The sequence below is a fragment of the Rana temporaria genome, chromosome 3 (assembly GCF_905171775.1).
Source record: "Rana temporaria chromosome 3, aRanTem1.1, whole genome shotgun sequence".
NCBI classification, from domain to species: Eukaryota; Metazoa; Chordata; class Amphibia; order Anura; family Ranidae; genus Rana; species Rana temporaria.
Genome location: NC_053491.1, coordinates 73,897,711 through 73,925,226, shown reverse-complemented (window position 1 = coordinate 73,925,226; position 27,516 = coordinate 73,897,711). Strand labels below are relative to the sequence as shown.

The 27,516-nt window shown below is 41.4% G+C and overlaps 1 protein-coding gene across 1 annotated transcript in view; it reads right to left on the bottom strand.

Moving 5' to 3' along the window:
* The window catches only part of AQP9 (aquaporin 9), a 64,057-nt gene extending 37,578 nt beyond the window's left edge, over nucleotides 1–26,479 (bottom strand). The window contains exons 1-2 of the mRNA XM_040342758.1: nucleotides 25,957–26,479; nucleotides 10,445–10,571 (exon numbers count right to left, since the gene is read on the bottom strand). Coding sequence (XP_040198692.1) covers nucleotides 10,445–10,571; nucleotides 25,957–26,139 — 310 coding nt within the window. The 5' untranslated portion in view covers nucleotides 26,140–26,479. The remainder of the gene's footprint in view (nucleotides 1–10,444; nucleotides 10,572–25,956) is intronic.
* Nucleotides 26,480–27,516: the final 1,037 nt, after the last annotated feature.

The following is a 27,516-nucleotide window of genomic DNA, read 5'->3' as shown; positions in this document are numbered from 1 at the left end:
ATATATATATATATATATATATATATAAATATATATATATATAAATAAATATATATATATATATATATATATATATATATATATATATATATATATATATATATATATATATATATTTCTGTAATACATGGCTAGCAGGTGAGCTATTACAGTCATTTGTTAGCTTAGGGAGCCCAAAGTGGCCAAAATAATTTACAGATGGTGTAGAATTTTTTGTCAATTGCCATGGAGCAGCATCAGCCTTTGGTTTTGCATCAATAGCAAAGTATTAAAGCTCAACTTCTGTCAAAATATTTTTTTTTTTTTCTGATAACGTTAGGAATGGACAGGAAATGAGACTTCACATTTCCACATTTCCTCCACAGAGACACAGACAGTTCCAAAACCTGATAGAAATGTTAACCCTTCTGCAATGTTTTTATATGCTGTTTATGCTTCTATTTTGGCAATGTTTTCCTGTCTTCCTGCCTCCCTCACTGAAAAAAACAAATGAGGAAAGATTTCTGAAATGGAGATATTGACATCGATAGTTGTCTGGAGAAGGGTAATGCCGCGTATACACGATCGGTCAAACCGATGAGAACGGTCTGATGGACCGTTTTCATCAGACCAAACCGATCGTGTGTAGGCCCCATCGGTTATTTATCCATCGGTTAAAAAAATTCTATCTTGTTTTAAATTTAACCGATAGATACCTAACCGATAGAAAAAAAAACGATTGTAGGCATGTCCATCGGTTAAAAATCCACGCATGCTCAGAATCAAGTTGACGCATGCTTGGAAGCATCGAACTTCATTTTTTTCAGCACGTCGTTGTGTTTTACGTCACCGCGTTCTGACACGATCGTTTTTTTAACTGATGGTGTGTAGGCACGACTGACCATGAGTCAGCTTCATCGGTTAACTGATGGAAAAATCCATCAGACCGTTCTCATCGGATTGACCGATCGTGTGTACAGGGCATTAGGATCTCCATCAGATTTTAATGCTGTCTGCTTTTTACTTTCCATGTTTCGGACAATTTACAGGACAGGACGTGAGGGTAAATCCCTTCAGTTGCATGTTTCAGTTAAAACCTGACAGATAACGGAGACCCTATTTCTATCTTTGGATTATCCTTCCACGGCTTTCCTCCCCTCCCTATATTCTCTGTATTCCGGTTTTATATTAAGAATTCTGATGAACAAGGCTACAAGGGGTCGCAATGAAATATAGTTATATAGGTGCTTTATTTGGATATAGATATGCAACCATATATTATGTGGTACAGAATGTGACCTTGTATTGCATTATACATTGTATGATATTGAACATATGTGCATTTATCTGAAGTCTTAAATAAATAAAAAGCTTTACCTCTTCCCCACTCTGTCCAAAGCTAGAAACAAAAGATGCCTCTAGTTTTGCCTAACAATTGGTGTTTTTCACAGATTTTTACCTATATCTTATTGTGCCCATACACTAGTAATATGACAACTGGTTAAAGTGTTTGAAGCCCAAGCGCAAATGAACTTTCAGATTAAATCAGCTAAATACATTTCAGGGACATAAGAAAGATATCTAAAGTTTAACAGCAGTCAAAGCCTGAACAGAAAAGCCTGTCCCATTCCAGCAGAGGACCCTTGTTCTCTGTGTGGAAGCAGTGGTCTTGCTTAAAAATCTGCCTGGAATTGAGCTTTAAATATAACTGTAGTGTACCTGAAAGCAAGCTACATTTGCTCATTGGCTCAACCCCAACACCTGTTAAAGCCTTTACTTGATTAAATTCATAAAGTCTTTAATAATATGTACATTTAATAATTGTATATCAATATTAAAGTGGTTCTAAAGGCTTAAGGTAAAAAATCTTCTGTGTGCAGCTCCCCCCAGCCCCCTTAATACTAACCTGAGCCCAATCTCCATTCAGGGATGTGCACGAGAGCAGTTGCTCTCCTGGCTCTCTCCCTGCTCATTGTCTCAGACACAGCAGCAGGAGCCATTGGGGGCACTGAGCAGAAAATCAAACAAGTAACTGTTCTGTCAAAAGACACCAAATCTAAAATGTGCTTACAGCCTCTATGATGATTTCAGCCCAATTAGGAAATCTTATATCTATAGACCCATTAAAATGTAAATAATCTAGATTTAAATACAATAACATTTCCGTACTACATAAGTTTGTTTATTTAAAGCTCTTATACCCATTAAATCACAGTTAGATGTTATTTATCTGAACATCAAATCAGCTTTCTGTTCACTGACATACAAATGTTGGAATACTATAATCACAGAAAAAGACGATGAACTGCACCAGCTGACTGGAGAACAGTGGTTGACTGTTTGTCCACCAAGTATTGACAGATTATGGACTATGTTAAAATTACTTGGGTAGAACACTGTAAAGTAATGTGTGTAAATAGTTTTAATGTGCCCATAAATATTCTAGACATTAGCCAGATTGGTGTGCTTCAGATCAAAGCTTCCCATAATAAAGCTGTATAGGGGGCACAGATGACTCCAAAAGCTGATCAATACCTACTGGTATACTGAACGATTGGGATGGGGGATGTAGTCGTATTCAGGTTAAACAAAATTTATGTATGCAGTTTTCTTACACCCTGGAATTAGGACCTCATTGTGTTGATCTGTCAAATATGGCCAAGCCTTTAAAAAAAAATCATCAATTTTCCATTAAAGGCACCTAATTTAGACAATAATAAGAGTAAAACTTTTAGGCTGATTTACTAAAGGAATTGAGAATTGTTAATGAAAAAAATGATGTGGATATTCACTTGAATTATCCAATCATGTTAAGAGCATCTGGACATAATAAGTGATCAAAAAGTTGCTTTACACATACATGGAAAAATCAAGCAAGTTTTCAAACACTATTTTCAGTGAAGATTGTCATATTTTTAACCACTTCCATACCGGGCCTATTTTGGCACTTCTCTCCTACATGCAAAAATCATAATTTTTTTGCTAGAAAATTACTCAGAACCCCGAAACACTATATATGTTTTTTTTTGCAGACACCCCAGGGAATAAAATTGCAGTCATTGCAACTTTTTATCTTGCACGGTATTTGCGCAATAATTTTTCAAACGCCTTTTTTTTTGGAAAAAAAACAGTTTCATGAAATAAAAAATAACAAAACAGTAGAGTTAGCACAATTTTTTTTATATAATGTGAAAGATGAAGTTACGCCGAGTAAATAGATACCTAACATGTCACGCTTTAAAATTGCACACACTCATTGAATGGTGCCAAACTTCAGTACTTAAAAATCTCCATAGGTATCGCTTATTTTTTTTTTTTACAGGTTACCAGTTTAGAGGTACAGAGGAGGTCTAGTACTAGAATTGTTGCTGGCGCTCTAACGCACGCGGCGAAAACCTCAAGGTCTCGTACACACGACCGAGTTTCTGGCAAAAACCAGCAAGAAACTTGCTGTGATTTTTTTTTTGCAGAGGAAACCGGTCGTGTGTACATTTTTCGACGAGGAAACTGTTGAGGATCCCGTCGAGCCAAAAAGAAAGCATTTCTTCTTTTTCCTCGACGGGAATGGAGAAACTTGCCTTGTCGAGTTCCTCGACAGCCTAACAAGGAACTTGACGAGGAAAATTATGTGTTTCACCCATTGAGTTCCTCGGTCGTGTGTACGAGGCTTCACATGTGTGGTTTGAATGGCATTTACATATGTGGGCGGGTCTTACATGTATGTTCGCTTCTGAGCGCGATCTACCGGGGATAGGGGTGTTTACATTTTTTTTTATTATTATTTTATTTTTTATTTTACTTCATTTATTTTATTTTTACACGTTTTTTTACATTTTTTTTATCACTTTTATTCCTATTACAAGAAATTTAAACATCCCTTGTAATAGGAATGGTTCGTGACAGGTACTCTTTATGGAGAGATGCAGGGTCAATAAGACCCTGCATCTCTTCTCAAGGCTGGAAAGCATGAGATCGTGAAAAAAAAATTGTTTACATTCCGGTACCCGGACGAGACGTCATAACATCGCGCCCGGGCCTCCGACGATCATAGAGATGACTGGTGACCATCTGGTCCCCAGTCATCTTTATGCCTCCCATCCCACGCCGGCAGATCATTTCTCCAGGTCTCTGATGGCACGGGAGAGCCCGGAGAAGCACCGGATGGCGGCAGGAGGGGACATACGTCCCGTCGCGTATAAGAACGATCAAGCGGCGGAACTGCCGATATGATCATTCTTATTGTGCACAGGATCGCCGGCTGAAGAGATGGATATCTGGATGATGCCTGTAGCTGCAGGCATCTTTCAGATATCCCCACTAAAAGTACAGGCCGTCATATGACGGCCAGCGGTTTGGAAGTGGTTAAAGTAAATCGGCCTCTTTATAGGATGGGAGGTACAGTTGGGTTCCCTTGAAATTGGGGTTATTTACTAAAAGTGTTCACTTGTGATGTAAATGTTCCCTTAGTCTGGCATAGACAGTTCGAATTTCAGTTGATTCCTCTGAATTTGCCCAGATTAGAGCCCTGGGTGGCCTTGCAAGCACTACTGGTCCAGCAAAATTTGATTTAAAAATCAAGGTGGAAATTTTTCTGCCAGAGTCTGCATCCTATCAAATGCCATCGCTGTTTGGGCATTCAGGCAGTGGAAATGGCTATGGGAGCTTGTATATAATGGATAACAGTAGAGATTCCTTGGGGAATCAATGGATTTTCTTTTGTTCAACCTGTGGTCAGAACAAGAGAAAAAGGAGCTGTGTATAGACTACCTTTAGCTTGGTAAATCAGATAAAACCATGTAATCTTTGTGTAGCCATGGCCCCGACCTCTGAAGGGCTGAGGTGAACTTCAATGTCAAGGAGAGTTGACATCCATTCTCACAGTGTAGGTCACTAGGCATAGTGGGTGAAGAGTAGTGTAGAATAAGTTGGGGCGCCAGACACTTTGATTATGCAGAACACAAGATTTATTTTCTCTTAAAGAACTGGGGAGGGAGGGTTTGGACAAGGACACCACTGCGCCTGAACAAGCTGTTTCCTTTAGCAACTGAAGTTGTTGGTTGACTTCCATACAGATCTGTACACATACCAAACTTGGTATCCCTGTTGTGTAAGACCTGCCCTCCATCTCACAGCCTCCCGATGTAGCTTGCGATGCCTACCTACGCTGACCTGCTGGGTTCCTTACTCAGCCCAACGACTGAACTCACTTGCAAGCGTCACCCCCGCTATCCCGCTGGGTCCCTGACTTGACTTCCACTGAGACTTTCCAACTTCTTCACAATCCCCGGTTAGTGAATAAGGCTGCTCTGGTACTCTCTCAGACTCTGAACTCTAGTCTCTGATAACAGGAGCATTATCCCTTGATATCGACAGTTTCCCCTTTACCTCTGACATTGGTTCAAGTTTTTCCCCTGATGCCCCTGGTGACAGGAATGGTTGTCCTCCGTTAGCAAATTTGTCCCTTCAACTTCGACAAAGAGGGGTTCTCCGACCGGTAGAACCTGTGCAACTTGGTTAGGCTTCTGACATGAAGCCCCAACCCTACGCTGCTCTTTCTTATCCTGGGTAGGCCTCAGACTGCGTAACAACCAGGAAACTCCCGGATAGGCCTCAGGCTTCTGGCCTAGCAGCCGGGAGCTTTCAACACATATCCACTCAGACAGCTTCCCAGGGGGCACCGAACCCTGATTACCTGCCCCCCCAAATAAATAGGCTCTCCCAGCAGCCTATGGGGCCAAAGAAAACCCCTGCCAATTGGCTAGCCACTCATATTCCAAGTTCATATCCACCTTAAAATTCCAATGTCGTGGGTGACAATGCCACCCAGTGATAGAGGGGAGAGGTACATCAAACTCAGAGTTAGGTAAAGAACGAGAAGATCCCTTACAATTGGCCAGGTTAGTTACCACCTAGCAAACTCGATTTGACAGGATCCCTGTACAATTCCGTTGTGTGCAAAGGAAACAATAAAAATGTATTTTTGCTAGCACATAATTGGTCGATTGAAGTGAACACAGCTTCACCTTAAAAGATGGAATGTTCAGTTTTCCAATTGTTCTAAGACTTCATGTCCATCTTGCATAGAAGATAGTGGGGTTGATTTACTTAAGGCAAATAGACTGTGCAATTTCCAAAGTGCAGTTGCACTCTGTAAGAGCAGTTGCTCCAGGGCTTAGTAAATGAGCAAAAGCTCTGCTGACTTCCATCATCCAATCATGTGCAAGCAAAAATGCTTTTTTTTTTGCAGAGTGAAGCTTCACTTAATTTACTAAGCGCTGGAGAAACTGCAGTATTTTTGTCTTTAGTAAATCAACCCCAATTTATTAGTTATATTTTTGTGTATTCAATTACATTCAATTACAATCAAATGTTATAATGTTATATATCTAAATGAAACTTTATTTTTAGTTTAGTCCATTTTTGTTGTTGTTTTTTTGCTGTCTATATCCTCTTGGAGTAATTTGCTTGTACTTCTTGCCCCAGAAAGACAATACAAAGTAAGATAAAATCTCTTCTAAGTGAGCGGAAGTCTCTCTTATGGTACCTATTCTTGTAACAGGTATACCTGTTAGATTTCCTCTTACATCTTGTTCTGTTGACAACTGTACAATTTTGGATTTTTAATCACTTTCTTCCCCAGTGCCAACGGCCACCAGGAGAAATTAGAAGATTCATTTCAGAAATGGGGACACAGACAGAAATAAAAATGTAACCGTGATTATAATGGTTACCTACCTTATCCAAAATGTAAAAAAAAAGTTTTAGCTATAAATGTACTTTACGTATAACATCAGTCTGTAAACTAGAAGAGTTCTTTGAGCGTGAAGCCTACAGGCTGGCATCTGATAACAACTATTTTGTAATGAGCGTTTGCTCATGAAAGGTCATGCTGTGGGAACATTTGCTACTTGTGCCTACCACTCACTAGTCATTGTTTATGTGTTTGTTATGTGCTATTCCCATGATATTCCCCTTTAAAGGATAACTTTTTTTAAGTAAGAGAGATTAGAACATGTCAGGTAGTTATTGCTGTCTGTGCCCCAATTAAAGCGGAGGTTTACCCAAAAATCCACTTTTTGACATTAGCTGTAGCATACTGCTAACATCTGCAGTATGCTTTTTTTTTTTTACTTGTACTTACCGTTATATGAGCCCTTGTTTTCCGGCTCCGAGCGGGGAATCCTGCGGGGAATGGGCGTTTCTAAGCGAAGAGGAGTTGATTGACGGCTGCTAAGGCGCGTCTTGGCCTCTGTTTAATCTTCAACTGCCATGATGCTGCACATGTAATCAGTTATGACACCAGCCATTGGATGGTTTGACAGTTTGGTTGAGAGCACAACCAATGTGACAGTTAGCATGCCCGGCATGCCAGGAATGTAACTGCTTTTTCAAACTGTTAAATTGATGGGTTTACTTCCGCTTTAAGGATGCTGGAAAGTTCATTTTGAGGGTGAACCTCCGCTTTAAGGAGATCTGTCCTCTCTAAGACCCCTTTTATACTGGGTCGTTTTGCAGGCGCTTAGCGCCTGCAAACCGACCTGAAACAGCCGCTGCTGTATCTCCAGTGTGAGGGCTTTCACACTGGATCGGTGCGCTAGCAGGATGTGAAAAAAGGCCTGCTAGCCGCTTCTTTGGAGCGGTGAAGGAGCGGTGTGTATACCGCACCTCCCCTGCTTCAGCCCATTGAAATCAATGGGGCACCACGGCTATCCCTATCCCTAGGGAAAGAATCTTTTTTATACAGAGGCTCTGCAGAGGCGCTTTGCAGTGGTTTTTAACTCTTTCTCGGCCGCTAGCGTGGGGTAAACCACCCCGCTAGTGGCCGAATAGTGCCACAAAATTGGCGGTAAAAATAGTGGTGCTTTATCACCAACGCCGCCCCGCCCCAGTGTGAAAGGGGCCTTATTGTCATGTTTACAATTATTACTTAAAGTGAAAGTATAAATAGGAAAAAAAATGGTTGTCATCAAGACAGAAATAGAGGGGAAATCTTCCAATGGGTAAACTAGCTTTAGTAACCCTGGTGACAACCAGGGATTTCCCTAATTTTGGAAGTATTTTCTCTGATTTGGCTTTAGGACAGGAAGTGAAAAAAAATCTCCACAATAGAGACAGGGGTTATAACCCTCCCTCTCGCGCTCTCTCCAATCATATCTAGAGCCATATTGGAAAGGGAGCGAGTGATGGGGGAGGGGCAAATTGACGTCACTGCGCTCACATCCCGAAGGAGAAATAATCGAATATACGCTGTTGAGCTGTTACAGTGTCATGAATATAAACGGTTTTAAACAAATGTGGCAAGAGTGTGGTACGCTACAAGCATCTTGTTAATGTCAGTAGTATATGGAGTGTGAATAAAGTTATTTTATTTTATGATATAAGCACTATTGGCAATTTCTTCCTTTCCATTATGGCTCTGGCTATAAATGGTATGATATGAGGAAATACAAAAAGCTGCACTAAGGAGGAAGAAGGAGGGCAAAGAGAAATCTAGTTTGAGTCTTATTTGACATGAAGTAAGTGTAAGGTCACATAATATCAGGTGAGAGCACATCTAATGGGGGAGCCCAAATGATATTGAACAGCGTCACATGCATGGGGACACATACACAAATAAGTAGGAGCACCAAAATGGGATCAGCACAAGCATGAGTATGTGCATCAAGACATGGCACTATTTAAAGGATTGTTTTATTTAGATTTTCTACACTTGGATTATATTGGACGTATGAGGACTCTATCTTGGACTGCACTTTCATATTTGAGATTTATTCACTTAACATTATCACATATGAAATTATGTTATGGTTGATTTTGAGTATTTAAACAGGTGATTTATTATATATAATTTATATATACCAGCCTTTAAGGAAAAGCGCGGCACTTTTTATTTTGTTTTGCCTATAGTTCTACTTTAAAGAAGTTGTAAGGTCTTAATTTTTTTGACCTTAATGTGTTCTATTCAGCTGCTGTTTCCATCCTCATTGGATAGATTGATAATAACGGGAGCCATTGGCTGTCAATCAAATCCAGTGGCACGGGAGCTTGGGGGCGGGGCTGAGTCCTGCTGTCTGTGTCAATGGATGCAGCAGCAGGACTCGCATGGGTGCTCCCAGGGAATGCGGGTCTTTGTGGGGGCACCCGATGAAGGAGGGGCCAGGAGCACCATCGGGGGACCCTGAAAAGGAGGATCGGGACTGCTCTATAAAAAACCCTTGCACAGAGCAGGTAAGTATAACATGTTTGTTATTTAAAAAACACTTTATGTTATTTGCATTTCCATGGATGTGTATGGGGGGACTCAGACAAAAGCTTGAAAACACAGCCCCTTACAAGAGTAAGGCCCTATTCACACACGTTCCTACGGAGTCCACCTGCTCCCTCCAGCTCAGCGGGAGATCAGTCCGCAGATCTCCGCTGAGCCGACGGATGACAAGCTCCTCTCTGCTCACTGAGCGGGGAGGGGCTTGTCGGGCACCGCTGTCTCCTATGGAGCGATCTGATGAAAACGGACAGCATGTTCACTTTCATCAGATCTTACCCGATCCAATCCGCATGGACGGATGGGGACGTGCTTCCCATACGTCTGTTTTTAGCAGATTGGATAGGGTCAGATGTCAGCGGACATGTCTCCGCTGACATCCGACGCTCCATAGGGATGCATGGGCGGCCGTTCAGGTCCGCCATCAAAACTGACAGGCGGACCCGAACGGTCCGTCCGTGTGAATGAGGCCTAAAACTCCACTTCTATAAAAACATAATTTGAAAATAATAACACAGCTATACATGCAATATACAGTACATAATGCAAAAATAATGTCAGCAGTGATAGCACAAATGACTGTGAACACAGCACAAATGTTATACTATATAGTACATGGCTTAAAGAGGAACTGCAGTGTGCTCATACAATTTGTAATAAAAACATCTTTGCCATTCTGGAGCTTCCCTCCAACCACTTTGCATAATATTTTATATATACTGTAAATCTGTACTTGCCAAATAATCCACAGAAATCTCCCTCCAGTTTGGCTGCAGCCATTTTAACTGTGGGCAGCTGAAGCAGCTGCCTGTTCACTTCCTGGATTTACACAGACACACAGAGGCAAATCTCCAGCTCTGCAGCTCTCATTGGTCCTATTATGACACATCCCCTTCCCTCTCTGGCAAACTCTCATTAGAATCAGAGAGAGATCTGTGCATTATGTCATAAGCCTAGGCTAATGACCAGGCAAAAAACAGGAAGTGGGCTGTAAAAGGTATTTACTGGCATAAAAAAAAAATGTTTTACTATCCAAAGTTAAAACAACACGGGCAGAAGATTTAATAGATGGAAAGATGAAAAAATTTCTGAAAGTCCGCTTTAAAGAAAATCTTGAGATAAAACCTTTTTTTAATTTTGTGGCTATACATAGACTTCAATACAGTGCACTGCTAACAGCAAAAAAAAAAAGATGTTGCCTACCAGACACTCCTCCAGTAGCATAGATTGCCATTGTGACTGCCATTGCAAAGCCAAGATTATTAGTCAAAAATCCTCCAGCCTTTCCTTCACTGAGAACAGAAGATGCTACACAGGAGCAGCCTAAAGTCTGGGTAAAGACAGAAATAATGTTGTAAATTAGGTTCCAGTTAGAGATGATATGTAAATTACACATTAATCATTTATCTTTTTTCATCTTTCTAAATATTTACCATGTAAAACTAACAAGATAAAATGTTGGCCTAGCATCCATTACAGAGCCATTGTCTTCTGTCTTTGTGATCTAATCTTTGTCTGCTTTTAACCACTTCAGCCCTGGAAGAATTGGCTGCCCAATCTACAGGCCATTTTTTCCGATTCTGCACTGCGTCGCTTTGGCTGACAATTGCGCAGTCCTGCAACACTGTACCCAAACAAAATTTACGTATTTTTTTCCCACAAATAGAGATTTTATTTGGTGGTATTTGATCACCTCTGCAGGTTTTTATTTTTTTCCCTGTAAACAAAAGAAGAGCGACAATTTTGAAAAAAAACGAAAACAAATTATACTTTTTGCTATGTCCCCAATTTGATTTTTTTTTTTTACCTCAGTTTAGGCCGATACGTATTGTTCTACATATTTTTGGTCAAACAAATTGCAATAAGCGTATATTGATTGGTTTGCGCATACGTTATAGCGTCTACAAAATAGGGGGTAGTTTTATGGCATTTTTATTATTACTTTTTATTATTACTTTTTTTTAAGTAATGGCGGCGATCTGCAATTTTTATCATGTATGCAACATTATGGCGGACACATCAGAAACTTTTGACACATTTTTGGGACCATTGTCATTTATACAGCGATCAGTGCTATAAAAATGCACTGATTACTATGTAAATGGCACTGGCAAGGAAGGGGTTTACCACTAGGGGAGCTGAAGGGGTTAAGTGTGTCCTAGGGATGTGTTCTAACTGTTATTTGGAGGAGCTACCAGTGACACATCACTGATTACTGTTCCTGATCACAGAGAACAGTAGATCACCGTCCTGTCACTTGTTTACATCTCCCCGTTCTGCCTCTCCTGACTGCAATCGCGGGCTTATGGTGAACATTGAGTTCCCGGGACTCGCGAGTACACTTAAGAGGCACGCGGTGGGCGGCAAATTCAAAGGGACGTACAGGTACGCCCATGTGCCTGCCCGTGCCATTCTGCCGACATATATCGGTATGCGGTGGTTGGGAAGTGGTTAAAAGAGTGACGCTGATGTTATTTATTTTATACTCTACTCATAGCAGACGAACTAGTCAGGCATTTTTTTTGTTATCAAACAATACATCCCTTGTGCCCAGATCATACACAATAAAGTGTTTACATATTCTGAACAAACAGTAATGCCCTGTACACACGATCAGTTCGTCTGATAAAAACGAACTGATGGATTTTTTCATCGGATATCCGATGAAGCTGACTTTTATCAGTCTTGCCTACACACCATCTGTTAAAAATCTGTTCGTGTCCAACACGGTGACGTAAAACACAACGACGTGCAGAGAAAAATTAAGTCAAATGCTTCCGAGCATGCGTCGACTTGATTCTGAGCATGCATGGATTTTTGACCGATGGATTTCCCCACAGACGATCGTTTTTTTTAACCATATGAAAATTTTAAATCAGGTTCTATTTTTTTTCACCGATGGGAAAAAAACTGATGGGGCCCGAACATGATCGGTTCGTCCGATGAAAACGGTCCATCGGTCCGTTTTCATCAGACGTACCGATCGTGTGTACAGGGCATAAGGCTCTGTTCACACATAGGTGTTTTTTGGGCATTTTTCTAATGCCATGTACACACGACCGTTTTTAATGTCATGGAAAAAAACAAAGTTTTTCTCGACGTGATTCTTGTCAAGCCTGCCTTGCATACACACGATCGTGAACAAAAATGCTTGAGCAAAGCGTGGTGACGTACAACATGTACGACGGCACTATAAAGGGGAAGTTCCATTCGAATGGCGCCAACCTTTGGGCTGATTATGCTAATTTCCCGTCTCATAACTTGCTTCTGAGCATGCACGTTTTTTTCCCCATCGTTAAAGTGTACACACGAGAAAAACGACGAGAAAAAATAGAGCATGTTCAAAATTTTTAATGCCCATTTTTCCCGACGAGAAAAATTCTCTGGAGCCTACACACAATCGTTTTTAACGACCAATTAAAAAAATAGCATTTTTCTCGTCATGAAAAACGATCGTGTGTACACGGCTTTAGCCTCATCTCTAAAAACGCCCAAGACAAATCCCATTTATTTTAATGACCCCTGTCCACATCTGAGCGTCCTGTCGCCTAAAGCAAAACGCCCATCGCTCAAAAAAGTACATGAGCTACTTTTTTGCCAGATTACATTATGTTTTACTGCTTTTACATTGGTGACCTTTTAACCTTGAAAACGCCTGTACAGAAACTCTACAAAAACTAGGACTCCCCCTCATCATTGGCTGGGTTGGTAGTGTGGTGCCATTGGCTCCCGCTTCTGTCAATCAAAGTCATTGAGCCAATGATCAGAGAGAGGGGGTGGGGCTCCATATATAAATGGACACAGAGCAGCGACTCGGGTGCTGCTTGCTTTGGGGGTCACTCAGCAGGAGGGCGGGGCCAGGAGCACCGGCGAGGGATCCGAGAAAGGAGGGTCAGGGCTGCTCTGTGACAAACCACTGCAGGGGGGGGTATTAGAACCCCTGTCAGTTTTTAATGATGTCTGTACCACGTTAGGGAGATTCACCCTCTTTATTTGTCCTGCTTACCATTATTACGAGAGTCAAAGTGAAAAAAAAATAGGTCTTGTTGTCACTAGCACAGGAATAGAGGGAAAATCTTCCAATGGAGACACTAGTTCTGCTGACTGCCAGGGATTTCCTCACCTTTGAAGGATTCCATTTCACTTCCTGTTTTGGCTATGGGGCAGGAAGTGAAGGAAAATCCCCCCAATGGGACACAGATGGCCAAAAAAAAATGATAGGGGTTATAACCCTCTATCTATTAAAAATTAAAAAAGTTGCCTTTATCCTTTTTCCAGCAAACTAGCACCTAATATGATTACTCTATTGAGCCATTCACATCTGTGCACACATCAAGGCTAGTTTTGAAATAAAGCCATAAAACGTTCCAGGATGTCTTATCGAATGTGGGATGAAAGTTATCTAAACTGAGGGAGGACATACAGACTGCATGCAGATAGTGTTTCAAAATATACTCCAACCCTGAACTGTGCTGTTAAATCTTGCAGAATTAACACAAATCACAGCCAGCTTGGCATCCATACTTTGCTGCAGTTAAGCAACTTGCTCATCTTTGTGCCCCCAGCCTGTGACCTCACTGAAGCAACACTAATGGACCAAGGAGGTTATCTCTATGTTCTATTAGCATCTCCCTTGTAGGACGTGCGAAAAAAAGCACAACTGACTGCCCACATATGTTGCCCCTTCCTCTCAGTCTGAGTGTTGCTGTACAGGAGTTTACAAGAGGCTAAGGCCTCATACACACGATAGGTTAAACAGAGGACAACGGTGTGATGGACCATTTTCATTGGTCAAAACAGATTGTGTGTGGGCCCCATAGGTTATTTAACCATCGGTTAAAAAAAAAGCCAATTGCTTTAAATTTAAAGTTAAAAATCCACGCATGCTCAGAATCAAGTCGACGCATGCTTGGAAGCATTGAACTTCGTTTTTTTCATCACGTCGTTGTGTTTTACGTCACTGCGTTCTGACACGATCATTTTTTTAACCAATGGTGTGTAGGTGCGACGGACCATCAGTCAGCTTCATCGGTTAACCGCTGAAAACGGTCCATCGGTCCGTTCTCATCGGATGGACTGATCGTGTGTACACGGCTTTAAAGTGATTCTACACAATATCCTTATTTTCCAAAAATAATCTATACACATCTACTGCTTAACGGTCCCGTATTCTATTTTTGGTTAAATCTTTTCTTACGTACACACGATCTGAATTTCCGACAAGAAAACCGTGGAATTTTTTTCTGACGGTATGTTGGCTAAAAAATTGTGTTGCATACACACGGTCACACAAATGTTGTCGGAAATTCCGAACGTCAAGAGCGCGGTGACGTACAATACTATGACGAGTCGCCTGAAGGACTCTCAGACCATCAGAAACAAAATTCTCTGGTCTGATGAAACAAAGATTTGGCCTGAATGGCAAACGTCATGTCTGGAGAAAACCAGGCAATGCTCATCACCTGGCCAATATCACCCCAACACAGTAAAGCATGGTGATGGCAACATCATGTTGTGGGGATGTTTTTCAGTGGCAGGAACTGGGAGACTAGTCAGGATTGAGGGAATGATAAATGCAACAATGTACAGAGACATCCTTGATGAAAACCTGCTCCAGAGCGCTCTGGACCTCAGACTGGGGTGAAGGTTCATCTTCCAACAGGACAACGACCCTAAGAACACAGCCAATATAACAAAGGAGTGGCTATGGGACAACTCTGTGAATGTCCTTGAGTGGCCCAGCCAGAGCCCAGACATGAACCCAATTGAGCATCTCTAGGGAGATCTGAAAATGGCTGTGCACCAACGCTCCCCAAACAACCTGATGGAGCTTGAGAGGTCCTGCAAAATTTATTGGGAAAAACTGCCCAAAAATAGGCGTGCCGTCATACTCAAAAATTGAGGCTGTAATTGGTGCCATAGGTACTTCAACAAAGTATTAAGCAAAAGCTTTTTTAATTTTTTATAAATTTGCAAAGATTTTAAATAAACTTCCGTCACATTGTTTTTATGGAGTATTGTTTGTAGAATTTTGAGGAAAATAATAAAGTTAATCTATTTTGGAATAAGGCTGTAACATAACAAAATTTGGAAAAAGTGAAGCGTTGTGAATACTTTCCGGATGCACTGTAATGTCTTCTATAAGCTCTTTAACTTCTCCCTTTCTGCCTTACTTCCATTTGTTTGAAATGAGCAGTGTGCATTAGTTGCAATCATGTGCACTGCTCTATTCACACTGCAAATCTCATAGTCCACAGTCCATCTCAGCAACAGGTGGCTACTTTCAGGCCCGGACTGGTCTATAGGGCACATCGGGCATATGCGGGCCGCAGGTCACGTCTCTGTAATGTAGTGGGGGGGGGTTAATATGGGCTGTATTGTAGAGGGGGTCTGTAATGTAGGGGGGTTCTGTATTGTACACGGGATCTGTAATGTAGGGAGGTCTGTACTGTAGGGAGGGGGTCTGTATTGTAGGGAGGGAGTCTGCACTGTAGGCATGGGGTCTGTACTGTAGGGAGGGGGTCTGTACTGTAGGGAGGTCTGTGTAACATGCAGGGGGTCTAGAACTGTTAGGGGGGTGTCTGTGTAACAAACTGTGGGGGGGCTGTGTAATATAAAGGGGTCCAGATGTGCAGGGTGCTGTGTAATGTAAAGGGGTCCAGAGGTGCAGGGTGCTCTATAATTTAAAAGGGTCCAGAGGTGTGGTGCTATGTAATGTAAAGGGGTCCAGAGGTGCAAGGTGCTGTGTAATGTAGAGGGGTCCAGAGGGAGCTGTGTCATGTAAAGGGGTCCAGAGGTACAAGGTGCTAAAATGCCCAGGCCTATTTTTTGTCCCAGTCCGGGCCTGGCTACTTTCCTACATACAGTGGGACCATGGAGAAGGAACATAGTCATTTACAGTGGAAAGTGACAATCAGGCAGCCCTGCCAATGTTGAGAGGGGAATTTAAAAACGTAACCCCTGCAATCTGCGCTACATGAAACACAAATAAGAAAAAGGGAAAAAACTACATTTTGGCCTTTTTATACAGTATACTGTATAAAGCTAAAATATATTGCAGCTTACCAGTCCTTAGATGTGGTAACTGCATTAGTATCCTTTTTTCAGGCTAAAAACTATTTAAGCAAGTTCAGAAAATACGCGGTGACCTTGCCACAAATTCCGTGTCCTTGTCACTTCCTATGAATTGAACTGGAAGGTTAAATAGCCTCATCTTCCTTCTGATCAGCAGGTGTAAATAAAGGCAAAAACACATAAAACAGACAAAACTAAAGCTGGCCATACACAAAGCAAATTTTTACTTTATGGTTGACCCTGTCAGCACCCTCCTGAATGGCATCATTTAACCACTTAAGGACAGAACCTCTTTCTTAAAAAGTATTTAAAAAAAAAAATTTTTTTGCTAGAAAATAACTTAAAACCCCCAAACATTATATATATTTTTCCTAACACCTTAGAGAATAAAATGGTGGTCGTTGCAATACTTTTTATCACACCATATTTGCGTAGCGGTCTAACAAAAAAAAAAAAGTTTTTGAATAAAGAAAATAAGACAACAGTAAAGTTAGCCCAATTTTTTTAATCGATACACAACATGTCACGCTTCAAAGTTGAGCCCGCTCGTGGATTGGCGACAAACTTTTAACCTTAAAAATATCCATAGGCGACGTTTAAAAAATTCTACAAGTTGCATTTTTTGAGTAACAGAGGAGGTCTAGGGCTATAATGTTTGCTCTCGCTCTAACGATCGCGACAATACCTCACATGTATGGTTTGAACACCATTTTCATATGCTGGCGGTGCTCACGTGTGTGTTCGCTTCTGCACGCAAGCTCAGCTTTTTTTTTTCTTTTTTTTTTTTAAACACTGTTTAAAAAAATAAATAAATTGGGTCACTTTTATTCATATTACAATGAATGTAAACACCCCTTGCAATAGAGAAAAGCATGACAGGTATGACAGGTCTTCTTTAATATGAGATCTGGGGTCAAAAAGACCTCAGATCTCATATTTAGACTACAATGCAATACATTTTTCTTTTTATGTCATTTAAAAAAAAAAGAAAAAAAAAGGGGCCCTCTACCGCCACCGATAAAAGTGATCTCGCTGCGTATCTGCCGCCGAGACCACTTTTATCTGAAAGAGGACCACCTGCTGAAGATGAGGATAACGGTATTTCTCTTCAAAGTAGTGACATATTCCTGCGGCAGGCGGTCCATAAATGGTTAAAGGAGAAGTACAGCCAAAGCTTATTTCACTGTACTTCTCCTGTGGATCATAGGAGTGCAGTTCGTTTTGCACTCCTGTGACCCGTTTTCAGCAGACAGCAGGCTGAAGTCCGCTCTCTGCTGATGTCACAGAACTCGGTCCAGGCAACGCATCATCATGACAATGGAGTCAGGATCCACCACGTGCCTGGACTATCACCCAGCTCAGCCTCTCAGCATCAACAGAAACGTTTTTGTTTCATGCTCTGCCTGAAAAAAAATCTACCGTATTTATCGGCGTATAACACGCACAGGCGTATAACACGCACCCTAACTTTAAGAGGGAAGTTTCAGGAAAAAAACTTTACACAGCCCCCTGCGTATAACACGCAGGCACAGTTTACCCTCTATTTTCAGGGTAAAAAAGTGAGTGTTATACGCCAATAAATACAGTATTTGGGAATGGCCAACTTAATGCAGCCACCACATCTACGGACTTGTAAGCTGCAACATATTAAAGTTTTGGTTTTAAATAGGCTTTGAAGCTAGCTACACATGGGCAGTTACCCACCAAAAAGAAAGAGTGGTAAGATACCAGCCTATCTTTTGTAACATTGCTGCCCCCACAAGGCCAAGGGGTAGATCTCCAATAAGGAAACATCTAGTGGACCCCCACATGTCAAGATTCTCACTCATGATTGAGCCTCTATTAGCCTCACCTGACATGCAAAAAGGTAAAGATAAATTCCTGATATGGCAATGTTTACATAGTTACAAGGTCCAGCTTGGATCAATGTATGTACGTATGTGCCATATCTGTATGATCCTTGTGGAAGCTGGGAATCACTGTAGTAGACACCACTTGTACAAGGATATCCATTAGCTAATAGGTCCCACGCTAAGCAGTTACCCTGCTGCATTGTGCACATAGGAAGCCACTTACTCAAAACAGGCACCATTGGAAGAACGCTTTACATTTTCAGTGCAAAGTGTTCACTGGTTGGACTTCGTCCACTGCTTTGTATTTATTGGGAAAATTGTAAGTGACCTCTAAATGGCACCTATGCTGAGTGTACAACCTCCTATGTTTAGTAAGCAGCAGTGCAGCTGCTCAGGACGGGACTTGGAAGCTAGTGGGGAACCTTGTAGAAGTCGTGTCTACTACAGTTAGAGATGGGTGAATTTGCATGTTCGGTTATCTGCCGAACACCCAAATTTGCAGGATGTTTGACCCAATGAAGATCCGGCAATGCACTGAGCGCTGCACTGAGCGCTACACAGTGCATTCTGTGCCCTGATTGGGCAAAGCTTTGCCCAATCAGGGTGCATTGTATGCTGGTTGTTAAGGGAATCCGGCCATGGCATCCATAACAACCGATGAGGCATTAGCTGTCAATGGGTTTCCCTGCTTACAGCTAAACAATAATAATAAAAAAGAAGCGGGTAAAAAAAAGAAAGAAAAAAAACAATATGGGGTCCCCCCAAAAATCCATACCAGATCCTTATCTGGGCATGCAGCCTGGCAGGTCAGGAATGGGGGGGCAAGAGAGCACCTCCTCCTCCTCCTGAACCATACCAGACCACATGCCCTCAACATTGGATTTGGGTGCTTTGGAGCAGGGGGGCTCTGGTGGAGACAAGGGCCTCTTCCCGAAACTCTGGGCTGTGGTTTTTGGGGTATGTGGTCAGGGGCTTATTGGAATCTGGAAGCCCCCTTTAATAAAGGGGGGCCCCCATATCCTGCCCCTCCCCTATGTGAATGGGTATCTGGTACTTAGTACCCCTACCCATTCACCAAAAAAGTGTCAAATAGTAATAAACACAAGAGACAGTTTTTGACAAATTGTTTATTAAATATTAAAAAAATAGTGTCCCTCGATGTAAATCCATCATCAATCATGCCGCCTGCTGGACCCGAAAAATAGAAAAAAGCTCCACTTCCTGGGAGGCCTCCCACTGTATATCTGCTTTGCACTTTTCTAATATAGGCAAGAGGCAGGGCCACCTGGCCACATGACGTCAGATACAGGTACCCCAGGGCAATACCCAGGCCCCCATATCCCTTTTATAGCCAATTACTTGCATATAAGCCTTCAAAATGGGCACTTTTGATTTTCCCTGTTCGGCTTATATAGACTTCAAAGGGGTTGGCTGTTTGGGTTAGAACATTTCCCCTGTTTGGGAGTTCTGCTGCCAACCAAACACGGGGCATGTTCTGCTCATCCCTAACTACAGTGATTTCCAGCTTCCACCGGGATCCCACAGGTATGTTACATACATATTTACATCGATCCAAGCTGGAGATTTCCATACCTTAACTTTCAGCTTTAAACAAATCATACATTCAGTATAAGAAATGAAGTTGTCAGAACTTGTTTGATTTCCTTCATTACTGAGGTACTCCAGCACATATTAACATGCTTTAGCTGAAACTTTATTTACATGTCATTAAAGCTAAGTAATTCTTAAATGGCTTTTAATAGTTTCATATTTACACTTGTAGTGGCTTGTTTAATTACATACAAATCTACAAATGGCAAATTTATAAACATGAATGTATTTATGTCAGTATTACAGAATCATATATGCTGATGGCTAACAGTCCATTATCATCTGTTATACTATTGAGTAAGAAAAGCTTATCCAGCAGAAATAAGTCTGTACAAAATAAAGGAAGTTGCAAAATGTGATATTCATGTGACTAAAAAAAAATAAAAAATATGCTGTGTTCAAACCAGCGAGTCAATACTATTGATTCCAAAAATAAGTCAAAGCAAACAGTTGGGCTTTGTGAGGGAACATAAATCTATATTTGTTAATGATTAAGGCCAACATCACTAGAGTTCAGAGTTGACATAAAACATTTACTCTCTGGATTTCATTAATTTTCAATGATAAGTACATACACTATATTGTCAAAAGTATTGGTACGCCTGCCTTTACACACGTGAACTTTAATGGTATCCCAGTTTTAGTCTGTAGGGTTAAATAATGAGTTGGTCCACCCTTTGCAGCTAAAACAGCTTTAACTCTTTTGGGAAGGTTGTCGACAAGGTTTAGGAGTGTGCCTATGGGAATGTTTGATCATTCTTCCAGAAGCGCATTTGTGGACAAGTAGGTCTGGCTCGCAGTCTCTGCTCTAATTCATCCCAAATGTGTTTTATCAGGTTGAGGTCAGGACTCTGTGCAAGCCAGTTAAGTTCCTCCACCTTAAACTCACTCATCCTTGTCTTTATGGACCTTGATTTTTGCACTGGTCCAAATCATTTGGTAGAGGGGGGATTATGGTGTGGGGTTGTTTTCCAGGGTTTGGGCTTGGCCCCTTATTTCCAGTGAAGGTAACTCTTATAGCGTCAGCATACCAAGACATTTTGGACAGCTGTGGGAACAGTTTGGAGATGGCCCCTTCCTGTTTCAACATGACTGCGGACCAGTGCACAAAGCAAGGTCCATGAAGACATGGATGAGCGAGTATAGGGTGGAGGAACTTGGCTGACTTGCACAGAGTTCTGACCTCAACCCGACAGAACACCTTTGGGGTGAATTAGAGTGGAGGTTGCGAGCCAGGCCTTCTTGTCCAACATCAGTGCCTGACCTCACAAATAAGCTTCTGGAAGAATGGTCAAACATTCTCATAGACACACTCCTAAACCTTGTGGACAGCCTCCCCAGAAGAGTTGAAACTTTTATAGCTGCAAACGGTGGGCCAACTCAGTTAACTAAGACTGGGATGCCATTAAAGTTCATGTCTGTGTAAAGGCATGTATGTCCCCATACTTTTGATGATATAATATATATATATATACACACGTTATTGTATAAATAATGTGGTATCTTTTCAATGAAAAGTATCATACATCTGAATAATGCTTACCATTTCTAATTAATAAATGTCAATCCTCTCAAAATGATTTTATATTGTATACTCTATTTCACTGTGTATTTGCTTAACGGGTTATAGATTTTGAATATTAAATACATGGTAAGGATTACATATTTTAATATCATTGTATGGCACATAATTGATGTAACAATCTGTGCTATTTTTTTTAGCAAAATGCATCATAAGTTTTAATACTGCCTACTGCTAGTTGTTAGTCCACCAAAAAGTAATAATGCAATGCACAGTGCACTGAATCAGCCCCTCTCTTGGATGTCTTAGATAGGGGAACAACAGAAATAAAGCTGTACAATATAAAGGAAAGTGCAAAATTGTGTCAGTCCCTCCCCATGTCTTGGATAGGGGCACAGTGAGAATTCCATGCTATAGTTCCTAAATGCCTGTTCCTTTCTAGGTGAATTATAATACTGCAAAAGGTTAAAGCAAACCTGAAAGATCCCGGGAGGGGGGAAGGGGGGTGGAGATTTGTGCCATTGTTGACCTCATTCTGAAAGTATTGGTCTTTTGGCTAATATGTTGACCCGTTGGTAATCTCAGTTTCTTAGCTGCAAGAGGTCAGGATAGTTAGAGAATAGTCGGATGTCCTTATCTATATGCTCAAAAAAAAGGCCCTTTCTAAAGTGTAAGGTGTAAGGTATAGTAAACGAAAATATGTATCCAAAATATAATACTGTGAAGTAGATCTGTTTATAAAGTAAACACAATGGGCCAGATTCACAGACGACTTACGCCAACGTATCTATTGATACGCGGCATAAGTTCTGTGATGCACCTTCTTATCTATGCGCCCTATTCAGGGAACACGATACACCTGAATTTTGCCAAGATACGACCGACGTAAGTCTCCTACGCCGTTGTATCTTGGGTGCATATTTACGCTGGCCGCTAGGGGCGCTTCCGTATATTTACACGTCGAATATGCAAATTACCTAGATACGCCGATTCATGAACGTACTTGTGCCCGCTACGCCGTTTACATAAGGCTTACGTCCGGCGTAAAGTTACCCCTGCTATATGAGGCGCAAGTAATGCAAAGTATGGACGTCGGAACATTTTTACGTTGTTTACGTAAGTCGTACGTGAATGGGGCTGGGCGTAGGTTACGTTCATGTCGTTGCCATTGAGCCGTCGTATCTTAGGGCGTAAATTCGACGTGATTCTGAGCATGCGCGCGCATGCGCCGTTCGTATAGTGCTTCATTTAAATGGGGTCACGATTTATTATAATACAACACGCCCACTACCAGTCTACTTTGAATTACGCAGGCTTACGCCGGCCTATTAACGTTACGCCACCGTAACTTAGGGAGTAAGTGCTTTGTGAATACTGTGCTTGCCTCTCTAGGTTACGTCGGTGTAGCGCATATGAGATGCGCTACGCCCGCACAGAGATACGCCGATCTCTGTGAATCTGGCCCAATCTACCTTTAATCAACTTTCAGAATTTGTGCTGTTTTATATTCTGAAATTTGAGGTCCTCTGACTTTTGTCCACTTCATTTAATGAATAAGATCAAAAACTTTTTTTTTTTTCCCATGCATGTGATATAATATTTAAAGTGAACCTAACCATTGTATTCACTAAGCTAAGTGAACAATTAATATGGAGAGTGAATAGTTGCTGATCCTTTAGTAAATCACTCCCAGCAGCTCAAAACTGAGGCAAGGGTGGTTACCATAGCATGGCTTTCATTATGTAAAATATGGTTAAGCTGGCCATACATTATACAATTCTCTTGTAGAATGTTCCTTGATTTGGCAAAACCATAGAATATGAAGTCAAACCCAAACACTTTCAATTTGTATGCAATGGGGCAGGTCCTTGCACTACATAGTTGAAAGTAAATGTAAAGCTTGAACAAGAAAATTGACTAATATATGGCCAGCTTCAGGCATAGTGGAACCTTCTTAAAACAGAAGGTATCTACATGTCTCACTTTCATCTCAAATCCAAAATATAAAGGATTTGTCCCTCACTACAGAATAATGGACAGAGACATGCAAATCGTTTATTTATGCTCCTTGGCCAACTATACATCCATAACAAAAAAGGATGACCTTAAGCCCAGGTTCACAATGACAGTGCGAATGAAATTGTGTGAATTCAGCTGATTTCAGAGACATCTGTGCAGGTTTCTGCACAGACGTCAATGGAAATCGCACCCCAAAGTTGCCAAAAGTAGTAAAGAAACTACTTTTGGGAATTGGCGCGGCCATTTTCTGCAAATCCTGTTGATTTGACATGCGATTTAATGTGCAAATTGCATGCCAAATCGCTCCAATGTGAACCAGGGCTTAATAAATCCAAAACCACTGGGACTTTATAGGGTACCGTATTGTATAAGTCCATTTAACTTACTCATATTTCATTGAGTATTTTGTTTAACCACTTGCCGACCGGCTAACGCCGATATACGTCGGCAAAGTGGCACATTCCCATGAATCGCCGTATGGGTATGTCGCGTCCCCTTTAAGGGCCGCCGGCCACCCGCGATTGCGGGAACTAGAACTAGAACGGGGATTTGTGTGTGTAAACACACAAATCCCTGTCCTGTCAGTGGAGAGGAACAGCGATCTAGTATATCTTCCAATCACACACCTTCCTGGGGAAACGGCTCAAAAGTACAGAAAAGGGGTGCTGAAGCGATCACCAGCTGGGTACTGGAACAATCAACCACATGAACATATTCGCCAGCACACCACGGATCGCATATAACGTTCAAAAAAGTTTTAATGCACAGAAAACATCACAAGAGGTGCAACGTTTCAAGGCCGCATAGGACCTCTTCGTCAGGCAAGGCACATCACTTGCCTGACGAAGAGGTCCTATGCGGCCTCGAAACGTTGCACCTCTTGTGATGTTTTCTGTGCATTAAAACTTTTTTGGACGTTATATACGATCCGTGGTGTGCTGACGAATATGTTCATGAGGAACAGCGATCTGTCTCCTCCCCCAGTCAGGCCTATCCCCATACAGTAAGAAACACTCACTATGGAACACAGTTAACCCCTTGATCGCGCCCTAGTGTTAACCCCTTACCTACCAGTGACATTTACACAGTAATCATTATTATTATTATCAGTAATGCATTTTTATAGCTCTGATCGCTGTATAAATGTCAATGGTTTTAAAAATGTGTCAAAAGTGTCCGATCTTTCCACCACTATGTCGCAGTTCCGCTAAAAATCGCAGGTCACCACCGTTACTAGTAAAAAATAAAAATAAGGCCTTAAATCTTTCCCATAGTTTGTAAACGTGATAACTTTTGTGCGCTTATTGTTTGGGTACAACGTTGCATGACTGCGCAATTGTTAGGTAAAGCGACGCAGTGCTGTATCGCAAAAAAATGGCTTGGTCATTAAGCAGGCAAATCTTCCGGTCTGTAAGTGGTTAATGACATTATAGAATAGCCGACCGCCAAGTATATATAAGTCGTTACTTTGACATTAAATACCATTGTTATGGCGGCAGATATTAAGAAGGGAGAAATAGGAGATTACTAACACGCTGAATTCTGATTATATAGTCACCAGAATACCAAGAGAGAAAACACAGCAGGCGGTGCTTTTCTGTTGTCTGTTAAGCAAGGCTCAATACACCAAGGACTCAACGGGGACAACAGACATGTCTTGAATTTTAAACTAGAGTACAGTTCAATTGAGTCCTGAACTACTTTGTGTTCTACTGATGCCCCTCTGTCTACTTCAGATGAAATTGTGTCGAAGCCTATCATAAACTACTACTGGGAGCTAGTTAAGGCCCGTCACACGATACGAAAATCGGAAGTAAGATTTCATCCGACTAACGATCTGCCGATTTTCAGATTGTTAGTACAGTGCTTTCGACAGTCGATTCCGATTTTTCGGATGACAAAAGCTGGATGTGCAGACTATAACATTTTTGTCAGATGTGAACACAACATCCGACTTTTGTTTAATCAGTACGATTTTCGTCTGAAAAAAATCATAATGCCCCGTACACATGATTGGAAATTCCGACAGCAAAAGTCCGATGCAAGCTTTTGAGCGGAAATTCCGACCGTTTGTATGCTCAATCGGACTTTTGCTATTCGGAATTTCCGCCAACAAAAGATTGAGAGCTGGTTTTCAAATTTTCAGACGGAAAAAAATCCTATCAGAAAATGCATGCTTGAGCGGAATTCCGTCGGAAAAACCATCTAAGGTTTTTCCGCCGGAAAATCCGATCATATGTACGCGGCATAAGAGCAAGACAACTCATGCTCAGAGACGAAAAAATACATACAAAACTATTCAACACATGACGTCACTTCTGTCGTACGAGAATTTTCGTATGGTGAGCAACTTCTTCACTTTCGACATGAGATTAGCATGCAAAAAAAACAGACGAACGTTTGTCCGAAAATCTGATCGTCTGTACGAGGCTTTAGTCTTCTACTCTGACATACGAATTAGTGGCTTGTGCAATATCTATGCTGCAAGTAAAAGCAAGGAAGACATGAATAGATGTTTTCTATTTCTACGCTCTTACCAGAAAAATGAAAACAGCTGCCTTACACATAAGTACTTAGTAATATGCACACATCAGCACAGTCATTTGTAAAGAAACAGGAAAGCAGCTGCCACTTACAATCAACAAACATGTGCCAAAAAACTCAGACAGAGTTTCCTTCGCCAGGCTGTTCCTTAATTTCAGCTTGCCCAAACAGCTTCTGTCTTCCTGCATGGCTATCGCACTGTACTTGCTGCTTCTCCTGCTGTCCTTGGAGTTGTCAGTTTCAGGCATTTTCTTCTGCAGGCTTTGGATCCCCATATAAAGTTTAACCCACGTTTGAAATTGTGAGCTCTGTGCATCAACTCCTGTGAAAGAACCGATTCATATATTGCCAAGAAAACCCTGTTCTTGTGCTGCTATTGGCTGGATACAACTACGCAGAAAAACAGCTCATCCAAAAAACTTTTTTTTTAAACGTGCATCCCTAAAATAGAAGGGTGGAGAGAATGTAGTGTTCTAAACAAAAGGTATAATAGAAGACATATTATTAATTAATCTGGGTTTTTTCTAGCTCCAGTAATAACAGGCTATTTAAAAGTTGTGGCTTTGGTGATTTATGAATGTGAATATGTGCAGTATGTGTAGAGAAGTGGGGATTGTTCAGCGTATATGAAACGACTCATCCTGGATTGTGTTAATCATTACTTAGGAAAATGTCGTCAGAATAAACATACACAGAACAGCAGATTATTCTAAAAAAAAAAAAAAAAAAACTGAATGCAAAAAATGTTTTACATAATTATCGAATGTTTTTTGAAATTTTGCTTTTTAATTACAGACTACTAAAAAAAAAACAACACTAATAAGTCCTAATTACATGTAATGAACTGCCAACATACCAGAGCAGGCAGAAAGAGTTACCTGTAAGGCCCCTTTCAGACGTACGGATCCCATGAGGATCCGTACGTTTCTTATCCGCTTGCTCAGTGGGGATGGCTCAGTTGAGCCGGCAGATGACAGGGCAGCCTGTCAGATCTCTGCTCTCCCCTATAGGGGGATCAGATGAACACGCACCATCTGTCTGTGTTCACCCGATCCGATTCGCAGACGGATGGAAAAATAGGATTTTCTCCAGTCTGCAGAATCAAAGCATAGCGGACACCGATGAGATCGAGTGTCAGCGGATGTTCAAACCGCTGACACCCGCTATTCCATAGGGATACATGTATGTTCCTTTTTCATCCGTAAACGGATGGATGAAAAAACGGACATACGGTCCGTAGGTGTGAAAGGGCCCTTAACTAATTTTCCAATGCAGTGGTAACACATGACTGTGCATTGCAGTATGCATGTGCATTAGGCTGCAAAAGGCGCTGCAACAGACCAAAATGTATAATGTGCGTTACTACAGCCCAGTAGTATGAATCCAACTTAAAGGAAGGATTCCCCTTTAGTTCATAGCTCACACCTTCCTGGCAGTGTTGCCAACCGCCAGTATTTTTACTGCCAGCCAGTAAAAAAATGGGCACTTTTCTCCTGTCAGTAAATGCTAGTGAAAAAAAAAGGTTGCCAGTAAAAAATATGGCTGTGGCATTTGGTCGCCGAGACCATGCGAGTGCCTGCTACAGTCTGGTCGCACTGTGCTGGCAGTGTGTCGCGTGAAGTCATGGTGAAAGGGAACAGAGCAGCCGGAGC